General features: G+C 41.1%; 1 protein-coding gene across 4 annotated transcripts; it reads right to left on the bottom strand.

The window, feature by feature from the left end:
* Nucleotides 1-367: 367 nt before the first annotated feature.
* Nucleotides 368-20985, bottom strand: LONRF3 (LON peptidase N-terminal domain and ring finger 3). 4 transcript variants are annotated; one of them, XR_014185004.1, is made up of 13 exons: nucleotides 20236-20985; nucleotides 18845-18963; nucleotides 18132-18254; nucleotides 15802-15957; nucleotides 14161-14404; nucleotides 13394-13484; nucleotides 10260-10374; nucleotides 9724-9845; nucleotides 8885-9043; nucleotides 7684-7846; nucleotides 6734-6883; nucleotides 4245-6017; nucleotides 368-3377 (listed from the first exon to the last, which is right to left on the bottom strand). XR_014185004.1 is itself a non-coding variant. In XM_082062103.1 (12 exons), exons 1-12 carry the CDS (start codon nucleotides 20867-20869, stop codon nucleotides 5859-5861), a joined length of 2235 nt encoding a protein of 744 aa, XP_081918229.1. In that variant the 5' UTR covers nucleotides 20870-20985; the 3' UTR covers nucleotides 368-5858. The 4 variants fall into 4 exon arrangements, 3 of the variants coding, with proteins under 3 accessions (XP_081918229.1, XP_081918230.1, XP_081918231.1); XM_082062103.1 differs by having other exon boundaries at nucleotides 368-6017; XM_082062104.1 differs by having other exon boundaries at nucleotides 368-6017; nucleotides 13394-13478.
* Nucleotides 20986-21058: the final 73 nt, after the last annotated feature.

Raw genomic sequence — 21058 nt, 5'->3', positions numbered from 1 at the left:
TTGCAGCTAGGATTCATTCTTGCTTGAGACTGTAAATTAAAAAGTGTCCTGCTTATAGTGTTAAATCACAGGTACCTGTAAAGCAAACAGTAATGCATGAGAGGTACCAGAGTCCATGAAGTGCATGGTAGTTCCCATTACAGTTACTTTACAACAGCAAAGAAGAAAAAAAAGCACTCGGTGTCATTTACAAATGATGATGATGTTTGGACAACTTAATTTCTGTGGTTTGGTTCCTTCACATCCAGTGGTGGTGTGTGACTGCAAGATCTAGGATTTGGTCTTCCTTTATCTAGCACACCTAAAAAAGCAGCTCATGTGTAATACTTGTTCACCTCTGCAGTTCGTTGTCATGCAAGCCAAAGAGTAAAGAACACAAAAATTTTAATTAGCAAACAACTCTCCACACAGACTTTGTTGGTACAACATAGTTATAAGTACATCTACAAACACATACAGGTTCTTTGGACTATGATATTTTAAAATATATTTTATATGACAATGTGAACAAATCTGGAAAAAACAAATTACTTCAACCTTATGTAGAGGTAGCTGAACAGTACTCTGTTCAATGATATGAGAGTATAACTTAAAGTTTCATTTCAAGTTCATTACAGTGCACAAAAGGATGTTTTACAAACAAATGGAATATACAAGTCCACAAAACTTTTTATTTCAAATGGCTTGATAGAGATATTTCTGGCACTCTTGTAACCACATAGCTTGATGGAATTAAATTGGACAAGTATATGGTGCCAAATTAAGACATCTAACACAGAGTCTTTGCTCCTCATTTCTCTACTTCTGCTCCTCCCCAGGGAATTATAGAAGCTATTACATTGTTTTTGCTACACTTCTGCTCTGTAAACCTTTGTTCTGCAAATTGAATGTAAAGATTTAAAGGTGCATATGTTTATATTTATAAAATATATGGCTATGACTCTATTAAAAAGCTCAAGAATGGCAATAACAGAATACAGGCACTTCTATGTGAGGGTTACTTTAGACCTTATGAAACTCCAACATTATTAAGCACTTCACATGATACCTGGATGAGTAAGTCAATGTAGTAGTTCAGTTTATTATCTACCATTTTAATCCTGTCTAAGCAGAAGAGTTGCTTGTATCCAGGCAATATTTATTTAGCTAAATGTTCCAAAATAGTGACTTTGCTGAAACTACCATTTTTCTGTAGCTGTCAGACTTTCCATGATTTCCGGGGCTTTGGAATAACCCCCAGATCCTAAACCAGGTGCTGCCCCAGTTACAAGTTCGGTTGTGAAGCTGACAAGTTGAATGAGAACTAAGCAGGGCTTGAGTTCATCTGCTGGAGGACTCAGGGAAGAGGGGAGCACTACCCAAAGTGCATACAGTTCCATTGGGCTTCTATGCACAAAAACCTGGTAGCTAATTTACACTTATTTTAAAAATCAGAGTTTGTGAACATGTTCTCCATTCCTAAACAGTGCATTTAAATATAACTCCTGTCATTAAACACCAGTAAAACGTCAGCACCAAGTAGAAATCATTAAGAGGAAAATTTTTCACAATGAGAACAATCAGCCACTGGAATAATCTCCGCAGGGAAGCGGGGCATTCCCCAGCATTGGACACCGCTAGGATTTGGCTGGACAGGGCGCTGGGCCAGCTTGCCTAGGCCGTGCTTTCGCCAGGCAAGGTTGGACCAGATGATTCTTGAGGTCCCTTTCAACCCAGTATTCTATGAGAAGACCATCTAAAGCAAAACTTAATTTTATAAAGCTCTTTCTCTACAGCACAGATTAAGCCAGAGCTGTTATATCCAAATCCAGATGATTTTACTGAGATTAAAATAATCTTTGGATTCAGAAATCCACAGTTCAGGTGTTCTGTCAGTCAGCGGTCACACAGGACAGACAGTGTGACAGCTGGGATCTCTTATTGCTGCAAGGTGTGGAAGATAAGACACCAGCACTTCAAATTAAAACAAAAGAGGGACTTTCACAACTAAAACCAGAATGTCACTTAAGACATAGCATGATAATGGCCTACCATACCATCTTATCATTTAATTATTAAAACTACTGAACTACTTTCCACAACTGTGTCTGAGTTTACTATCAGGTTTCATGATTTTTCCTGATTAATCCAGCCCTGTCTCAGGATACTTTCAACCAAGATAACAGCTGTTTTCATGGAAACATATCCCCATAAGTTATTGCTAGACAGAGGAGCATATAAGACAAAGTTATTATGAGTGTCATCTGTCTGTGTATGGGAATGAAAAATTACTATTAATTCCTGCAGCAAACTTCTGTTTTTAATTAGAAACCTTATAATGTCTATGTACAGGGATTTGGAAAGGTGATACAGCCAGTCCTTGTTATTTATTTTAATGTATTTTGTTAAATACTTATAGAAAAGTGAAGATGTTTCAAATTAACAAAACCGTATCTTTCAAATGCAAGCCTAAAACTTTCAAGAAGTCTCAAGGATATGTTTAGGTGCTGCTGCCCAGGAGACTGGAACTTAGTTCTAGTTTGACCTATTCTTGATTCCCTCTCTGCCCCTATATTACATTTGCCTTTTGTATTCCACTTTATTTTTAAAAAAGGGGGACTGATCACATTTCCTGGGGAAAAAATGTATATTGATTTCAGTAATCTGAACTTGGTGACCTGGGGTCAATGGAAATTAAGTTATTTGAAGAACAAGCAAGAAGCCTGTGCATGCCTGATGCCCTCCCAATAAAGATTAATCAATACTTCTGGCCACACAGGAAATGCGAGTCAGGGTTTTTTTTTTTTAACAGATGAGCAAGTCTGGTTATGGGACTGGATCTGGTATCTAGAAAATGTGAGAAGCTTCAATAAAATACTCCCCCAATTAGTGTTTTATCTGATCAATGCTGTTTCTATAATTAGAAGTGAAGCTATTTTAAAAAAGATCTGTTCAGCTGTACATTCATGCCTGTAATAAGTGTTGCATTTACATCCTTGTACTGATTAATACAACTGGAAAAAAAAGTCAGCAATACTGTGGCATAACTAGGAGAGTTTTTTGTGTTGAAGCCTCATTACTGACACTTGGCCCTCTCAGCTCACTCCTGGCCCAGCTGCTCCTGGACAGCTTCGTGCTCTCTACCAAATCTGTTCTCAGTATTTTCATCTTCTGGTGGAACTCATAGACTCCAGCTATTAACTTGGGATGTGCAGCCACAGACAGAACGGTACTGTACACGTACAGATGAACCTTCGTGGTGTATCTGATTTGTTGTGCACACGCATTATGTGCAGCAGGTCCAGTGTTTCCAGGTTGCAACAAATGCACTTGGCGTTCGTGATATAGGGCATGTACACAGGTTTCTGCTTTGGAAATTCTGGCAGCTTTACTCAAGGCTAATAGAAAAGACAATATTCACTTTTCAAGTCAAGGATTGTTTCCATGCCAATTTCTAAATCAACAAAATAGGCAGAATATGAGTACGTAGAAGACGTAGCATGCAGGAAAAAAGAACAATGAGGTCAGTGAGAAAACAGTTTAAAATAGATATTTAAGGTCCTTTTCTCACAGGTAAGAGTAGCAAAGTGACAGCTTTTTCTGTGGGAGCAATATGGGCCCCTTATGCTATGCAATAATACATAATGGTTTAAGGAAGAATTGCATTTAATGCAGCTTCACTTCCAAACAAGTAGAAATCACTTTGTTATTGACTTACGAAGACAAATGCCATAGCAGGTGTCAGCCACCATACACTTGTTATTATTCAGAACATGTATGTATTTCTATACATTATTTACAGAGAAGCACGTTAAATACCACCTATGGTATGGAAGAAGTGCAGCAATCTAGCATATGGAAATAAGTTGTAGCGTTTCTAGAGCAGCTCAATGCAAACACAGGATACATATTCCATTTGCATCACAAGACTGAAACATGTTTATCTTCCATTTGTTTCTTTGGTACCCTTATGGAAAAGTTCTATAGAATTTAACAAGAGAGGGAACAAAGGTAGTTTTATGGAGACTGAACAGTATGGAAGTTACTTTTAAGTAATAATTATTTCTGATGAGATGATGGAAAAACGCACAGAAAATTGGCATTAAATTCTACTGCATTTTTCCATAAAGGCATGGAATGGCAGAGACTGCTATCCTGCGTAAGCAAATAAATTTGTAGCATTCTATAACATTCTCAATTCAATCTACTCTTTGCCACTGGAAAGGAAAACAGTAGTTTAGAATAAAAGGCCCAGATCTGCTTACATTGAAATCCGTGAAAGTCAAAGTCAGATGGAGGCAAGATCCCATCTAGAAAGCGGTACACTGGGAGCAAGAAAAGCAGCAAAACAAGTATATGAACTGTTGTTAAAAAAAAAATTAAAAATCAAAGCCAAGATACTACTTGTTCTCATTTCTGCCCTATTTTTACCTGTTTTATAGCTACAAGTAATCATGCTAAAATTCACTTGTTTTCCTTGGGAGTTAACTATTATTAGCGAGACTACCCAGTCTCTGAAGAGAAATGCAATGGCTGGGCAGAGATTTGAAGCTAGCAGGAACCTGAAGATCGGGGTGAAATAAATAGCATTTATTACAACATATTCCTTCTCCTGTGACACAAACTGCTCTCTGAGTCCCTAAAGCTGAAAAACTTCCCCCTGTCCCCACACACACACACTCTCCAAAGCCAAATCCTACCAAACAATTAAAAAAGAAATAAAACTGATCTTAACAGCAACAAGAGTTGATGTAAAAAAACCCCACAACTATGTAGTAACCCACAATGAAATGCTACCAGTACTTCCAGTTTTCTGTAGAAGCCACTTTTCATATATTGTGGCTCTTTCTTCACAGTTGTTTGTAGCCATTATCTGGTTCTTGCAAGAAAGAGTTCAGATATAAATTCAACTTCAAGTTATTCTCTGTTTTCTGAAAAATTAGGGGATAGATCCTTCTGTCACCACTATGGCCGATTCCCACTGACCTCAACTGCTCCATACCTGAACTGGCCCAAGCACTTAAACACGCTTGAGGTTCAGCGTCTGTGCGACTGGTTTGCGACAGCAGGAACCTGGTCGCAAGCAGAGGATCAGGCTCCAAAAATTGTGCTGGAATTATCTCAGACATAATGTGTGTATTCAAAGACTTCATGGCAGGCTGGTTCGGGGGGAAAAGTCCTTCTTAAGCCACAGCAGGACCGGGGATAAGTAGAAAAACATTCAAAGTATTTGAACACAAATATCTGAAAAGTTATGAAAGCAGTTGCTCATGCACTGCTAGAATCATCATTTTGCCCTCAGTGATAAATACAGGGTAAAAACACTATAAATAGAGCAGCTCATTTTCCTTTAGAGAATGAACACATAAATAATAAACACTTTGAAACAAAACATCATAGTGCAAAAATAAATTATCAAACAGAAGTTGTGAACATTATTTTACACAATGCTATATAAAACCTGAACCATTTGGAATAAAAGACTTTGCAGTTCACTGAAATAATGCATTAACGTTATTATTTCTGCTTCACATTAAACTGCACAGTTTATCCCTCATCCACTAAAAAAATAAAAATAAAATAAATTAAAAAACCCCTTAAGCTTTTTAAAAGGTTTATGGCAAACAAGATCACTTTTTGTTCTATCACATTTGTTATAAATTTAGCAGTGCAGTGATTGAATAATCATCTCAGAGTTCCAAAAGGAAACTATTGAAGTATCCATAAACTTCCCTTGCTCTTTATAACTCATTTTCTTTGAAATTCGGGCTTGAAACATCCTGACACTCAAATCTGTAAGACATTATTGCAGTTAGCTGAAGTTACAAGAGACAGTCTACAGTCAAGTACTGCGGGAGACTTCGCAGCTCTCCTCACCATCACCGTGATCTTGTACGAGACATGAACGTAAGGACACGTCTGATGCCATTCAAGCGGTCTTTGAGGGACTTCATGGCGAGGAAAGGGAGCTGAGCCCTGTTCTCAAGGGGAAGGACAGCCAGGACCCACCAGCACCAGGCTGGCCCATTAGGGTTAGACTGCAGTAAGGGGAAAAAAAATAGAAGTTAGGATACATATAGATGGTAAGGTCTTGGTTTTGAACATTTAACTTTGTAAACACAGCATTTTGAGAGCAATCTGGCAAGCACGTCATTTCACTGCCAACCTGATGGCTTGTGATTACAGGTTGGCTTGAAAATAGTTACAACCAAGTTGCATGAAAATAAGATGTTGAAGGTATAATCAAGATGCATTTCTATTTCTAGCAACAGTTTATAGGTTGGGTCTTCTAGATATTTTTATGTTTTTTTTCCCCATGTTATTACTGACCCTGTTCTTTGGGATTCCTGCCTCCCTTCTTCATGCTTTGACACTAGTTCGTATTTTCTTTCTACTGTTACATTCTGTTATTTTAGGATTCCTATCATTTGCAGTCCTTGAACAAGAGTACCAACTTTCCTCATTTGTCTTCTCTCAGTCATTTAACTGGGGGAGTAGAGTAGGCAAAAAGGCATTTAAGTCTCTTGGGATTAATACAGTCAGTTAAGTAGTCTCAGAAACATACCAACACTAAATACAAGCTTTTCATTTGCAACTGTGCTACCACTGGCGTATGGCAATATAACTTAGATACTCAGCTTATGCAGGATAAACAAAGAGTATTCGTATTTCGATCTTAAAACACCTCCCAGCTTATCGGCTATCCCTGCTATTTCTGCCCCTAAAAGTTACATAAACCACTGGTTCTGCATACCTGTGGGTCAGGATCCTTAGCTGGCATTGGACCAAAATGACTGAGAATTCGACTTTTGAGTGCTTGCTTGAGGGAGTTAAACCACATATATGCCTGATCATAGACAGAATCATGGAGAACAAGTAATGCAGCATACTCTTGTCCTTGCACCTAAAAGGAGTAAAGAGAGGGGGAGGCTACTGTTAGTCCAGTCTGCATGTTGGGGAAGGCACAACATTAATACGAGGAAACGGGGAAACATCAAGAAAGCTAGTTTGGTGTCCCCTATTCTGGTGTGTGTCCCCACCACCAACTATCAAATCCTTTATTTTCTTATCCTATATTCTATGCCAAAGATTTGCAGAACAAGCACTTTCTGGATTGCTATATGAAAACAACTTTTCTGTGTCATATGATGTTTATGTAAAAAAAAGATTATGCAAGGCTTTTTTGTAATTATTAGCAGCTCCTCAGAGTAGACATTTTATCTTTCCATTATATACCAAAAGCTCATAGATCACCCAGAATACTTTACCTACACACATATATATTTTTTTAAGAAAGAATTAATGTAAATAATTTTGAAGGTGTAATGACCTGATCCTGCTCCTTCTTACCTGAGCTTTCTAATTGGTTTCAATGCAAATGGAGGCAGGTACCCCCAGACACTTTATAAACTGCAGCTATTCTGTCTAGAAGAGTGGTAAGATCTCATCCTGGATTCACTTAGTTTTGTCTTCTGCTAAAAATCTCTAGAAAAACACTCTTCAGTCTATAGGCAGTGTGTGTACACGCTTGTGGTAACTATTATGTTTCCCATCTCCAAACATGTGCAATTAGTAAATACCGCAAATTTGTTTTACTAGAAACTGTTCTACAAAAAAAAAACCAAAACAAAACAACTCACTGAAAACATATGTGCTTGGAATTTCACATGTAATACAGATTGAATGAAATATTTCTAAATTTACCTTTTGATCCTCAATGTACTCGATATCTGCTGTATTATAGCCATCGCGCTGGCTGTGCTCTATCACCTTAAATCTCCTCTTGCCGATGCTGTCTACAACAGAGCGACCATCAGCAAAGAATTCAACATTTCTTATCTCCAGAATGCAGCCATAATCTGCAAACCTATTGAAATCAGAACAAAAGCAAGTCAACAAGTCTTATTCTCTCCACCCTTCGTTCCACAGAACTGCCATACAGCCAGTCTCTGCCACAAAGGTATTTACCAGTGTCAGCTCATTTCTATTGTTCATAGTACTGACCTACTGTGGTTCAAATTATTCCACAATTGTTTTCAAAACTATCAGGAAGATTCAGGCTGTCTAATCTGATTAACACTAACTGCATGTTTTGGAATACAGGAACATCTTATGAAATTCAAAGTTATGCAGCTCAGCAGCACACTTGCTCCATAATCCAATTGACTTGTACAGAAGGGCAAGTGCAATTCAGAATATTAGAATTATGGAACAACTATATAATCTAGAATGAAAAATGTTGTCCCACAATTTTGGCAGATTTTAGTTTGCAGGTGTGTTTTGTGCACATCTTACTTTCTATGGTGTATATATACCCTGTAGGTACACAGCATAAAAAGAAGGGAAGAAAGCTAAATACAGCCACAGACATTAAGGTCAAGTTACCTACGACTGACTGTAAAAGGCTCAATGTAAATGCTCAGCCAGTCCTTCTGAAGGTCCTGTTGTAACTCTGCAGCCTCCAAGATATTCAGGACAGTGAAGATGTAAATGTATCCCAATAGCTTAGCTATTCTTTCCATAATATAGAAAAAACGAACCCCACCAACACGCCTTACTGCCATGTCAATTTGATTTCTTGTACCAAAGCATTCAACAGATTTCAGAACAGCAGAAGATACACTTCCTTTTCCTATATTACAGGAGGCCTGCAGCTCAACTTCATACAACACACACTAGCTGTCTGTGTTTCAAGAAAAATGGGCAGACCTGTTAGTCAGAATCTAAGTGCTCAAGACAAACTTCAGTCTTCTCAATGTCTTTAACCGGCACGATGAGGAGGAAACTTCCTCTACTTGAAAATGATCACAGATATTACAGCCATGGACCTTTCTGCACCTCTCCAAGAGACTTGCTCCAGACTAAGTGGGGTACATCACATGGTCTGAGCATGCTGCTCACTCACCCCTTTACAGGGTCACTGATGCACATCCCAAATTGTTTGGTGCCAGTCTCCATGCACCTTCGAATCATCAAGCGATAACATGGCTCAAAGATGTGCAAAGGGCATGGGACTGTAGGATATGCCATTGTGCAGACAAATATAGGAACATTCTTATTTAGGCTGTAAGAAAGAAAGGAAAAATCAGATATGACATTCTACCAGACTACTGACAAGGTATAAAATATATTTTCTGCAATAACATAGTCCTTACAATTATGATATATTTAAACAGAAATTATAACATCTTTAGAATAAAATCCTTCATGGAGAAAGTAAAAACTAAAATTACTTTTTCCCTTAATTAGCTAGATATTATGGAAAGTGATATACCACTTACTAGCAGAAGGATTTTTTAGTTGTGCTTTCTGGTTTTGCTAGTGAGAGCATTAATGCATCTCCTTATTGCTTTTATTTACTTTATTTTCCTTAATCCCATTTCTTCCCTACCCAGTACATCCCAACCCCCAGCCTGTGAGACTGCTTCCACTGCTTCCACCTATTGTCTCACTCTGTGGCTTTCACAGAGCGCCCCTGAAAGCAGCCGCATTGCTTTGTACTTTGTTTATAAAGCAGCCTTCTACATTTCTTCTACTTCTGTTTATTGTTTAGCGCAGTGTCCAGTTTTTATGCTAACTCAAATCACAATTTCACCTGGACCCTGCTTCTCTCTGAAATCACACGGTACTGAAAAAGAAGCTCCTTTGTCAGCATCTTAGCTCGTGTTCCACAGCAGCAGGAGCCATTCATCAGCTAACGGCAGCAGTATTAAAGATTGGATTTTACATAACTGGATTACATACTTGGAAAGCTCTGCTATTTCCTCTTCATAAATCTTTCTTCTTTCAGTGAGTTCCTCTGGAAGATATCTAGCTATTAACTCCTCCATTAGTACTGTTTTACAGTATTTCCTCATAGCCAAGCACTGCAGTAAAAACACACACAACAAGTTATCTATAATGCCAGCATTTCAAAGCGCACTGTGCCTGTGCACAAGGTGGTCATCTGTTAGCTCCATTTTCTTACATCTATACAAAACAAAACCATCTTTTAGGCTTGTACTGCCACTGAAGAGGTGTTTATTGAACCATTCCCGAAGTTACGGGCATTATCCTGGGAAATCTGGGAAGTGAAATCACCTCCTTTCTAAGTACAGGTCTGGCCCTAAGGTTTGAACAGAGGACACCATCCATGCTTTGTAAGTCACAAGAGCATTTTAAGAGTCACATTCTTCTTAAGTTATATTTCTTTTAAGTTGGGAAATAAAGGTTTCTGAAGGTGCCAGTTAATCCTATCCTGTGCCATTGAATTTATGCCCAGAAAATCCAAGCATCCTTACCTCTGAGAGCCCTTCCTTGCACAGGGGACATTTTGGGTTGTGATCCAGGCATCTCTCAAGACATTTGAGACAGAAGGTGTGTCCACAAGGTGTTGTGACGGGTTCATAGAAGAGCCTGGATTGGAAAATCCAAAAACAAAAAGACAACAATATCGTGTACCAAAGTAAAACAAAAATCTGTTACCAGAACAAAAAAACCCACACCTGTATTAATTCACTACATTTTACTGACTACTCCAGGGATAAAGCTGTTCTTTGCTTTCCATTTTCTCAACCAACTTTTGTATTTATTCAGCTTACAGACTTGCTTATTGCCACCTAACATGAAAGGCAGCCCATGAATTCTGATTTCAGTGAACATGAGAGGGAATATTGTCATTAACTTCCAACAAGCCAGGATTTAATTCTCCTCTATGTAAGCAATAAATAAAAGCAGAAGTTTGACATTTGACTTTTTCTAATGAAACTGAGCAATACTTGCGTAACTAGTACTGTGGAAATCATGTGGTTATTTGTATGTGTAAGCTAAGCACAAAAATAGCTATTTGCAGTAATAACCCACATAAGTGATTGCAATAAACCATTATTGCCAACTCTAATGTGGACTTACAAAGCAGTTTTGTTGGAATAGACAGTTTTTATCCTTCAAATGATTGCTTTTCTGGCAAATGACTGACAGCAGATTCATGTTTCATCTAAAAAAGGTTTAAATACATAAGGCCAGGTCTTCAAAGTATCACGATGTCTAATTTTTACCCATTTCAAGTACCTCTGTGACACTTATTTTCATGTAAGGATTTTTTACTTATTATGATTACATGATACTGCAAAGTGATAGTGATGTTTCCTTGCCAATAAGTACCTCGGGGAGAGATAAATAATATGAAAGCTGTTTGGTTTTGTTTGGTTATTGGTCTTGTTCTTGTTTTTTAATATAAAACATCTGAAACTAGAAATTAAGTTGTTTGGCATTTACTGTATTTTACAACATGCTGTCTAAGCATTTTAAGGTCTCAAATATTAATTCACTTGAATTATAACTACATTAATAAGTTTACTTTAAAATAAAACAGTACACTAAATTCTATTATACATCTGGAAATAATATTTAAACCCACATTTATTAGCGTCTTTAACAAGATTTAAGAGCATAATTGGCTCTTAACAAGATTGCCATAGCCAGTATAATAAATGTCATTAGTTACTATAAAAGTTACTGTAAATATTGACATTTAAGCAAATGAACATATGAAAAAGTATCAAAAATACCACAGTATCTTATTGCAACGTGACTGTATAATTGAAAACCCTTGTTAATTGTTTCATGAAGAGACACCTCACTGCACCAAGCCTACCTTATTGCTTTGAACTGTATAAAATACTGAACTCTACGATATGTTTCAGTAAGCACTGGTTTGCATGTGGAATTATTTAGTAGTGACTTGATCTGAAACGTGAGCCTAAAGACAAGAAATTCCTCTTACAATGAACATGAAAGCCAGCGGCAGCTTTTTCCTGACAGCTCTGAGGGGACCTGGATGAAGCTCATGACTTGTAGAAAGAAACACTGTGTACCAAGATTTCTCATGACATCATTTTAAGCTATTGTAACAGCAGAAACCAAATCACTCCTGCTGAGTAATGCTCCTTTATTTCTCACCAATATGTTGCTTTGACTGTTTCTTTTTTATTTCCTGCTCGCTGCTGGAGCAAATGTAGATCAATAACATTTTGGCCACGCTATCAGACAAATAGGTTAATAACAGCTCCTGCAGTTAATTGTGAACAGGTCAGTAGGTTACTAGGTAATTAGTCCAGAGTATCTCAGGATCCAAATCCCTAAAATACTTCTGAGGAACATGGCAGGAAATAATTACAATCAACCTACATTAATAGCAAGAAAAAGGTCTTGTGACAGCTTCCCTTAGCACAAGCTTTAATTGTTGCAGTGATGTTACAAAGCGAATGGCCTCTATTTGGGATTGCAATTACTAGATCAGTATCACCATCCCCTCTCCTCTAAGGGAATCAGCAATCCTTGAGCTAATTCCTTTACAAATGTCTTGTAGCCTGGTTGTTTCTGACATAGAGGATGAGGGAGTAGGAATAATTAATTTTAATAAAAAACATCTGAAAAATGCTTTGTGGACATAATGATCGTAAACATGCAGACTCATTAAAACCAGTAAGACTAATTGTGTGGCTTTCTGTTAGAGGCAAGTTTTGCTCTTAGCAGCATCAAGTCTTTTGACAGCTGTATAAACTTTCAGAGCATGTTTCAGCTGTAGGCAGAGGGAGAGGGGGCAGATCTGATTTATCACAAGCAGAAGTGAATCAAACAACACGGTAGTTACTCCCCAAAAGGTTTTGGTTTGTCTGAAATACGTTGAAGCTTCTCGCTGCCCACCCTCCCCCCAAACAAGAAAACAAAGCAAATCCAGATTTGTCAAAGCATAGGCCTTCAGAAATAAATCCACAAAGAGGCTATCTGCTATTTAAGAATGTAAAGTATAGTGCCAAACTAACTCCAATATGCATTATTGATAAATCTAGGTAATTAAAAGGACAAAACTAAGCAACACTCAGTGCAGAGGTCAAGACTCCTGTAAAACATCTTCCCAATATCTCCTCCTACTTCAGTAACAAAACCTAACATGTATATTTGCCAAAGTGAATTTTTTTTTTTACAAAACAAGGAGTAAAATAGATGTAGTTGACAACACCTACTGGTTTTATCAAGTTATTGCTGTCCCCAAGAATAACTGTTGGTTTACTGGAACAAGAGATCGTCAAGCAAACAGAATGGCAGCCTTAGTAAACTAAGGAACCATGTCTTAAGCAACAGAGGAAAAACATGTTCTTGGTTGCTTGCAAGATCCTCCTGTTGCAATAGCAGCACCACAGTATTTTACATACAAACTTGGAATATTCAAAGGATGTGGCTCCTTTAGCTATTTGTGCATTATATAACATCATACACGGCTCTGCAAATTCCAGAGGACAAATTGTGGTTTGTGCACTATGTGTGTCAGTGGGTGGTGAGAGGAAACCTTTCCGACACCTTCACTAGGTCACAAAAAGGAAAGAGGTAACAGCTTAAAAGCTGAAAACATCCACAAGAAAACAAAGAATACCTCATACACAGGGAGCAGTCCAAATCTGATGGATCCACAAATTCAAATGGAGTATGTTGTCCAGTACTATTTCCCTTTGTATCAGCTGTATCTATCAATAACAAACAACAGGTTATAAGGTAATTGAATAGAACTATGTAAACGCAACAGTATTCCATGCATCTACAAGCAGCATCTGATATTTAAATGCTTATTGTATATACTTGCAAGTTACTGAACCATCAAGCATCATTGCAATAATTTCTATTGGCACAAATCAGGATACCTCCCCTTAATTTTGGTGACATTATACCCACTTACATGGTGTTGAATTTCTCCTACCATTAACAATTAACGTCATGACATTTTTTTATGAGTATTAGAAGTCTTAAGTGGGACAAATTCCTCTGTTGTGCCATCCTAAATACATCCCACAGCATGAAGAAAAGGCCAGATATCATGAACAAACAGAATTTGTGCTTTTAAACAAACTTTTAAAAATTGATCCAGAAAGTGCCAAGACCATGTGTGAAACTGTTGTTCCATAAGGTTCAGAGTTCTGCTGATAAACCTGACCCAACCTTCTTAGCTCCCTTTAGACTAACATAATTGAAGTATATCTGGATTATTTTTTCCCATACAAAGACTCCACATCATGCCCTGATTAGGCTAAAGAGAAAATATACAAGCTAAAGTGTAATTTGGACCCTTTTCCTCTAAGTTTCACAAAAGCAAAATCTCCACTGATCGCATGGCATGGAACTCGCCCCAGGCGTCGTTAAACACACCTTTCTTGGGCAGCTTGCAGGGTAGCTCAGCACTCCGCGTCTCCTCCGCGCAGAATTTCCGCTTCAGGAGGCCGCGCTTCTCAGGTAAGAGAAAGGCAGACTCCGGCATGGAGCTGAGCTTGTTCTCCTCCTCCGAGCAGTCCTTTTTGCTCTCTGTAATTTGTATAGATTTCTTCAAACTACCAGAAGTAGCTACATTTGATTCCTCTTGAATGGGAAAACCTTTTTTCTGTTCCACATTTACCTGCGTGAAGAGAGGATTGACGTTAGACCAGCCTTCCAACAACTTGCTAAGGAAAAAACCCCAAACCTGTCACAAGTCTTTAATATTACAGATCACCAGGAAGGACTTTGTAGTTCAAGAAGCAACAGTTTGAGAATTGCTGTGTCAGGGCCTGATTTTAATGAGGGGAAAAAAATCAAGTGACCTATTGCTGTCCCCCCTCCCCCCCCACACTGAGTATTTTCAGCCCTTATAGCAGGGTCATCAAATTTGATTCAGGCAGAACTGTGGCTGGATCTCAGGTTAAATATATTGTCATCACTTAACCTATAGACAAATGCATACTGTTCAGATCATAAGCATGGTATCAACCATCAAACCAACCAAAACAATGCGAGTTTATTTCAAGGAAGCAGTATAAACACACAAAACTTGTAACAGAGAAAGCGGACAGAGCTTCCTCCAGTGAGACAGATTTCTTTCACAAAGGATAAAACGATCAGCCTTGATCCCACTGCGGCCACAGAACCACCTGTGAGCAGCCAGCACACAGGACATCACCTCTCAGCTTGTCACATCAACCCCCCAGTGAACCTGAAAGCAGATACTGTGGGTTGTGACCAGGAACTGCGGTGATGTGTAACATGCAGAAAGACCAGCGATCTGTCCCTCAAATGACTCTGCAAAAGGGTCATACACATGGATTTATTTTCAGAATATCCCGACAGCCTTTCCAGAAGGCAATGTCACTGATCCTTCTTATCAGTCTCAACAAGGCTGCTCAAAACCTGCCATTTTTATTTGTGAAGTTTTTTGTAGTGATAAGGACTAGTGAAGTTTTCTTCTACATACACAGTATATGCAAAACCTGTCCTCAAAGTTTAGGTTTCAATGAAACAAAAGTGGTACTTACAAACCCATGAATGTAAACCTCAACAGCCATTTACAAAACTACAGCTGTGAAACCAAACTTAACAGGGGAGTGAATGTATCGTACACGGCTCTGCAATAACCTCTAAGCACTATAGGGAATCTGAATGCAGGATGGTTTTTGTCACTGACATCATCAGTTACATTTCAAGCTGAAAACCTAGATTTTAGTATTTCACAGCTTTTGAGGGTATCTCAATCCAATCTTCAGAGACTCTTTCCCACTACCAACTACTTGGAAGAGCTAGAGAGTTACAGGAATAGTACTCTATTCTGGCATAACATTTATCAGAACAACAACAGAAAACTTCTATTAAAGACAAAGAAGTCAGATAAAGAGACTTCAATAAGTCAACATTGTTTTGTATCTGCTGAAACTCAGTAAAAATCTGAGAAAAATCTATTCTCCTATCTCCAAGAGAAAGCTTCCCAATGCAAACATAAAACACACAACAAATTAAGAACCACACATCAGACTTGATCGTTACCTTGAGCAACCTTTGTAGGTTATGGCTGGTGCCTCCAGATCCCACTGAATTTAGGAGATTCCCCTTTAATCTAGAGTGATGTGACAACAGCTGCAGGATATCGGGTAAGTGTTCCTGAGCATTCCCCGGGATGAGTGAAAACAAACTAAGTAGAAGCTGTGATATAAAACAGAACACTTCACTGCTTAGTTCCTTCCTTGCAACCTCCAAATGAAAAAGCAAGTAAGGGAATAGCTGAAAGAAGCATCCTTGATCTTGTTAAAACCATTTAAAGAGCCCTTTAGACTAAGGTAAGAAGAAAAAGTGAAAGAGCTAATGCAATATAGGCCAGACAGCAAGAGACATTTTCAGAGTTAAATAAGCCCATAAATTTATTAACCATTCTCTGTGATATGACACACACGCCTTTGTCCTCTCATCCTGCAGTTCAGAACTCACCAGAAATTACTAACTTATTTCTTAAATATGTTTTTTTCTGCACATCAGAAGCTTTCACTGGAGTTTGCTAGTACAGAGAGCACTCATCTCACAGGCTTAATCCAAGTTCAGTTAAAGTAAATGCCTCTGATATTGTAAATTGTAGCTATTTTTAATTCACTTATGAGAGAATACAAAAAAAATGTAGGCAGTAGAAAAATGCTATTTCTTCATTTGCTATCAGAAAATGAGTGAATCTGTATCAAGTAGCAGCTTGTAGCCACTTGTAGGACATAGCTTATCAGATGATTATTCAAGGAAAGAAACAGAGCTGAATGGAAGATTCACACTCCAAAAACTAATTTCAACATACTATGGAGGTGATCCTGCTGATACCTGAAGAAGCCACATGACAGCTGACATTTCTTTTTAAAGTCAAAAAGGATTCCACAGGATCACACTATGTCAAAACTAGCACAGACGGACAGTTAATACAAGTGAAACATCACAGCTGCACCTGAGGAATTTGGTAAAATGTAGTATGTCATTGTTATGCAAACAGCCTTGGAAATGACCCAGTAGAACATTGCATCATGGATGAACTCTGTGTCTGATGAGTGCATGAGTAATTCTTTCAGTCATAAGAAGCCTAGTTTTTCTCTCAGAACCCCACTGTTCAGAAATTAGGTGTCTTGGATAAGGCTATTTGGAGTCTGAATTTAGAAACATATCTGTTTGTTCCTGCTTTTTTTGCTCTAGTGCACAGGAAGTCTCCCAGCACGACTATGAGAACAAATCATGGCACAATGACAGTGAAAGGCTGCACGGAGCCCACTGAAGGAAAAAAACCCAACCAAAACAAACACACCACCACCCAAAAACCAACCAAACACAACCCCCCCTCCAACACCAAAAAACCCACCTACACCACCCACACAACTAAAAAAAAAAACCCAAATATCAGTAGCAAAAAACTCAGAGGAGATGGCAACCTCAACTATATGTAAAAGGAGAGAAAAATTCAATTGCACTACAGCCATCCAGGTTATACACTCAGTTACTTCCATGATCAGTGCTTTACTGTAAGAATTCTATCATGCGTAGAATACCTTACATATTATAGCACACAGAAACCTGGAAGTTCCCATCCCAACAGTGGTGGAAGAAAGTGTGAATGCACTGCCACTTAGAAAACTCAGTACAAGGAAAATAGAACTGCTACATTATATTACCATAAGCTATCACTGTGATGCTAAGCCTTACAGCTACGACAACAAAAAAAATGGTCAACTGTCAAAACACTGATTCACAGCAAATCAGAGATGTGAGGGTTGTGCTAAGCCAAGCCGTCTTCACAAAAGCCACATAAGAATCTGCAGATTCACTTTGCTGCTTATATAGCATTAGTTATTAGCAACCTTTAAAAACGATTTTAAGCCAGCTCTTCTGTTGACTGCTTCCCTTCACGCCTCCTTCGCGCAGGGATGCGCAGCAGCACGACTGGCAGGAGGGAGAGAGCTGCTGCTCCCAAGCGGAGTTTGACGGCTGCTGCGTGTTGCATTCTGACAGTCAACGGCCTGAGACAACACTGAGTGGCAACTCCCCCTCTTCTGCATTGTCATCGGTTTAGAAATTTGACTATAGGGAATCACGATAGGCTGTGGGTGGCAATTATTAACAATTCAGCTTTTACTTCACTGATGCTAACACTGTAACTGTTTCCACATAGTAAGTACATGTCCTTGCTACTTCTCAATCTTCACATAAGCAATACATATAATTCAAGTTTGAACAACAGTCTGGATGTAACTCTCCATCCAGCTCTTGACAGTAATGAAAGAGGGGAAGAGACAACAAAAATTCCTATCCTCCTTCATGAAAGGCCACTGAAAACAACAATTTAGGGAACTCACCTTTTGTGCCTCAGACTTGGCAGTCTTGTTCCCAGTATCTAGAGCAAGGCAGAATAGAAACTCTCTTAAAGCTTCTTCTGTTTTCCCCAGATTAGCTAATGCTTGTCCTTTCCTCAGGTGACCCTGCAGTCAAACACATCCATAGTTGCAGCTTTTGCTCTTTCGTCACGCAAAAACAAAGATGAAATTACAAAAGACCTTTCCAGAGAATAAAAAGTTAGTCATAGAGACTCACTATAACCATCTCTTTTACCTGGACACCGCCAGTATCAGGGTTTTTAACCACAAGTGTCCTGAAAACTCTTACAGGCAGAACTGGAATATTTTCTAACTCAAACAAGTATGATTTGTGCAGTACCTGAGCCCAACTGATCCTGGAGAAATCTACCTCCCCTACATTCATCTCCTAAAATAGTCATTATGTCCTTATAGAATTATATAAGCCCAGCATTCAGCTTTTGGAGACAGTTCATGAACTTGAGATTCATCCAGGTCAAAGACAATAGTGCCAGGTCATCCTCTGGGATTATCACTCACTTCCTTCACCCCAGGAAGCTCAAGAATATCATGGTTAAATGTGTGTAAATCACAGAGTCCAAGAAGTTACAGGACTTAAAGCCTCCATCAGATACAGTTGTCTGACCATCCCAACCGTTTTTAATCGGGGCAATATTAAGGTTTTAAATCAAACTATGTTTGGAGTCAGAACTTACTTTCAACCAGTTCGGCTGCAGTCTGCACGCCATTTCGGCATCATGCAATGCATCTTCACAAGCTTTCAAAGTAGAGTTAATCTGGGACCGGTTGCTGTACAGTAAGTGGTCATTTGGAGCTGCAGGAAATAGAAAAATTGGTTGATTAAAGTAATGTAAAAGTTAGTTGCATAAGATACATATTTTTTTTTTATTATTATTATTTTTTTTTAAACCACATGTTGGTGCCCCCAAGTTGTACAAAACCACAAAATAGCCACTCTTTAAATAACTATGTACTAACTGAAATCTGGAAACCTCTTTGGGCAACTCCAGAGAACATGTCAGCTGTGTATTATATAACTGCAGGGAACATTGCATAAATAAATGCTGAGACACTCACACAATAAATTATCAGCTCTGAGCGAGGATTCGATGACTGATAGAAACATACAGGAGAAATTTAAGGTGGCAAGTGGAATGCTGTCGTACTGTAGGGAGGAGTTTCAAAATTTTTAGTATCAAAGTTTTAAAATGGTACATAAGGATATTTTCTTGCCATAGCTTAACACAGGAAAACAAGCTGCAACTACGAGAATCAGGTAACGCTACAGCAGCGCAGATAAAGTGATCTGGTTACACACGCTGCCTGATGTAGCATCAAGACAGCGTGTACTGAATTAAGGCTGTACGCTTGTGTTTGGAATACCCTGGCGTTTGAAAGAAACTCTTCCCCGTAATACCGTGCCTTCAATCGCCACCCATTGCGCGCAGCGTCAGCTGCTTTATCTAGAACTCCATTAGAACGACCACAGCAAAACTTTTTCCCGCACAGCCCTGCCGGCGGTTCCCGCTCCGCACCCGCGGCCCCGCCGCTGCCCTGACCGAGCCGCCCGCTGCCCCGCGGTGCTCGCCAGGGACACCCTGCGCCCAGCGACCCGCCCGCCCGGAGCCCTTCCCGGGGAGCGGCGGGGCGCCCCGGGCGAGGCCGCCCGCTCCCGCCCGGCTCCGCCGGTTACACAACGGCGCCGGCGGGGGGGAGCCCAGCCGGACCGCAGGCTCCGGCTTACGCAACCGCTGCTCTCCTGACCCAGTTTCACTGCGGGCCGAAAAGCCCCTACCCCTCCCCGGGGCTCTTCCCCCGGGCTCCTCCGCCACCTGCCCCGGACCCGGCCCGGGCGGCGGCCGCCCACCGCGGGGAGCCGGCGGCAGGCTGGAGCGCGGCCCCGGCACACCCCCGGGCGCGGGGCCTGCCCTCGGCCCAGCCCGGGGCTCGTCGGGGTGAGACACGCCGGAGCGGCGGCCGGCGAGCCCCGGCCGGTGGACACTTGTCTCCCCCGCCGCGCCCGGAGCGGCGGCGGGCGGGGAGCGCGTCCCCCGCGGGCAGGTGTCGGGGAAGGGGGACCCGTTACCTAGGCTGACCGCTTCGTTGTACTTCTGCAGGGCGGCTTGTAGCTTCTTCTCTTTATAGAGGAGGTTCCCTTCGTGCCTGAGCTGCGAAGCCTTCACTTGGCAGGGGAACCACTTGGCCAGCAGGTTGCTGAGGATGACATTGACCCGCAGGAGCTGCCCGGCCGCCGCGCTGCCCTCCTCCTTACACAGAACGCAGCGGGACTCGGCCGCCCGGTCCCTCTCCAGGCACTTTTTGCAGAACGTGTGTCCGCAAGGCAAGGAAACGGGCTCGAAGAGGAAGCCCTGGCATTTGCGGCACCTGAAGACATCCCACTCGCGGGGCTGCGGGGGGCCGCTCCCGGCGGCGGGCAGCCCCTCTTTGATCCGGACGCTCTGCGCCAGGCACTCCACCAGCTTCTCCAACTGCTCCGCCCGCAGCTGCTGGTGGCGGGACGCCAGCTGGTAGAGCGGCAGGGCTTCGTGCAGCCGCCCGCCGTAGGCGAGTGCGTCGGCTCGCCCGAGCAGCACCTGCCACTCGGGCCCCAGGCCGCCGCCCGACAGCTCCAAGTTCTGCGCCTGACGAGCCCCGGCCGCCAGCTGCAGCACCAGCTGGGGCTCCGGGCGCTGCTGCTGCGGCGGCAGGTGGGAGCCCATGGCGGCGGGCAGCGACCCTAGCGGGGCGGGCGCTGCGGGGCGCCGGGGCGCGCGGGCAGAGGGGGCGCGGTGCGGCCCCACCGGCCCATGCTGCTGCCGCCCCGCGCCGGGAGCGCCCCGCGCCGCCGCCGCTTATATAAAGGCGGGCACGTGACGCCGGGCGGCGGCGCTCATTGGGCAGCGCCCGCA

Source organism: Streptopelia decaocto, assembly GCF_964273445.1.
Source record: "Streptopelia decaocto genome assembly, chromosome: 10".
In the NCBI taxonomy this organism is placed as follows: Eukaryota; Metazoa; Chordata; class Aves; order Columbiformes; family Columbidae; genus Streptopelia; species Streptopelia decaocto.
The sequence above is the reverse complement of the archived record's forward strand: the minus strand, read 5'-3'. Positions and strand labels throughout refer to the sequence as shown.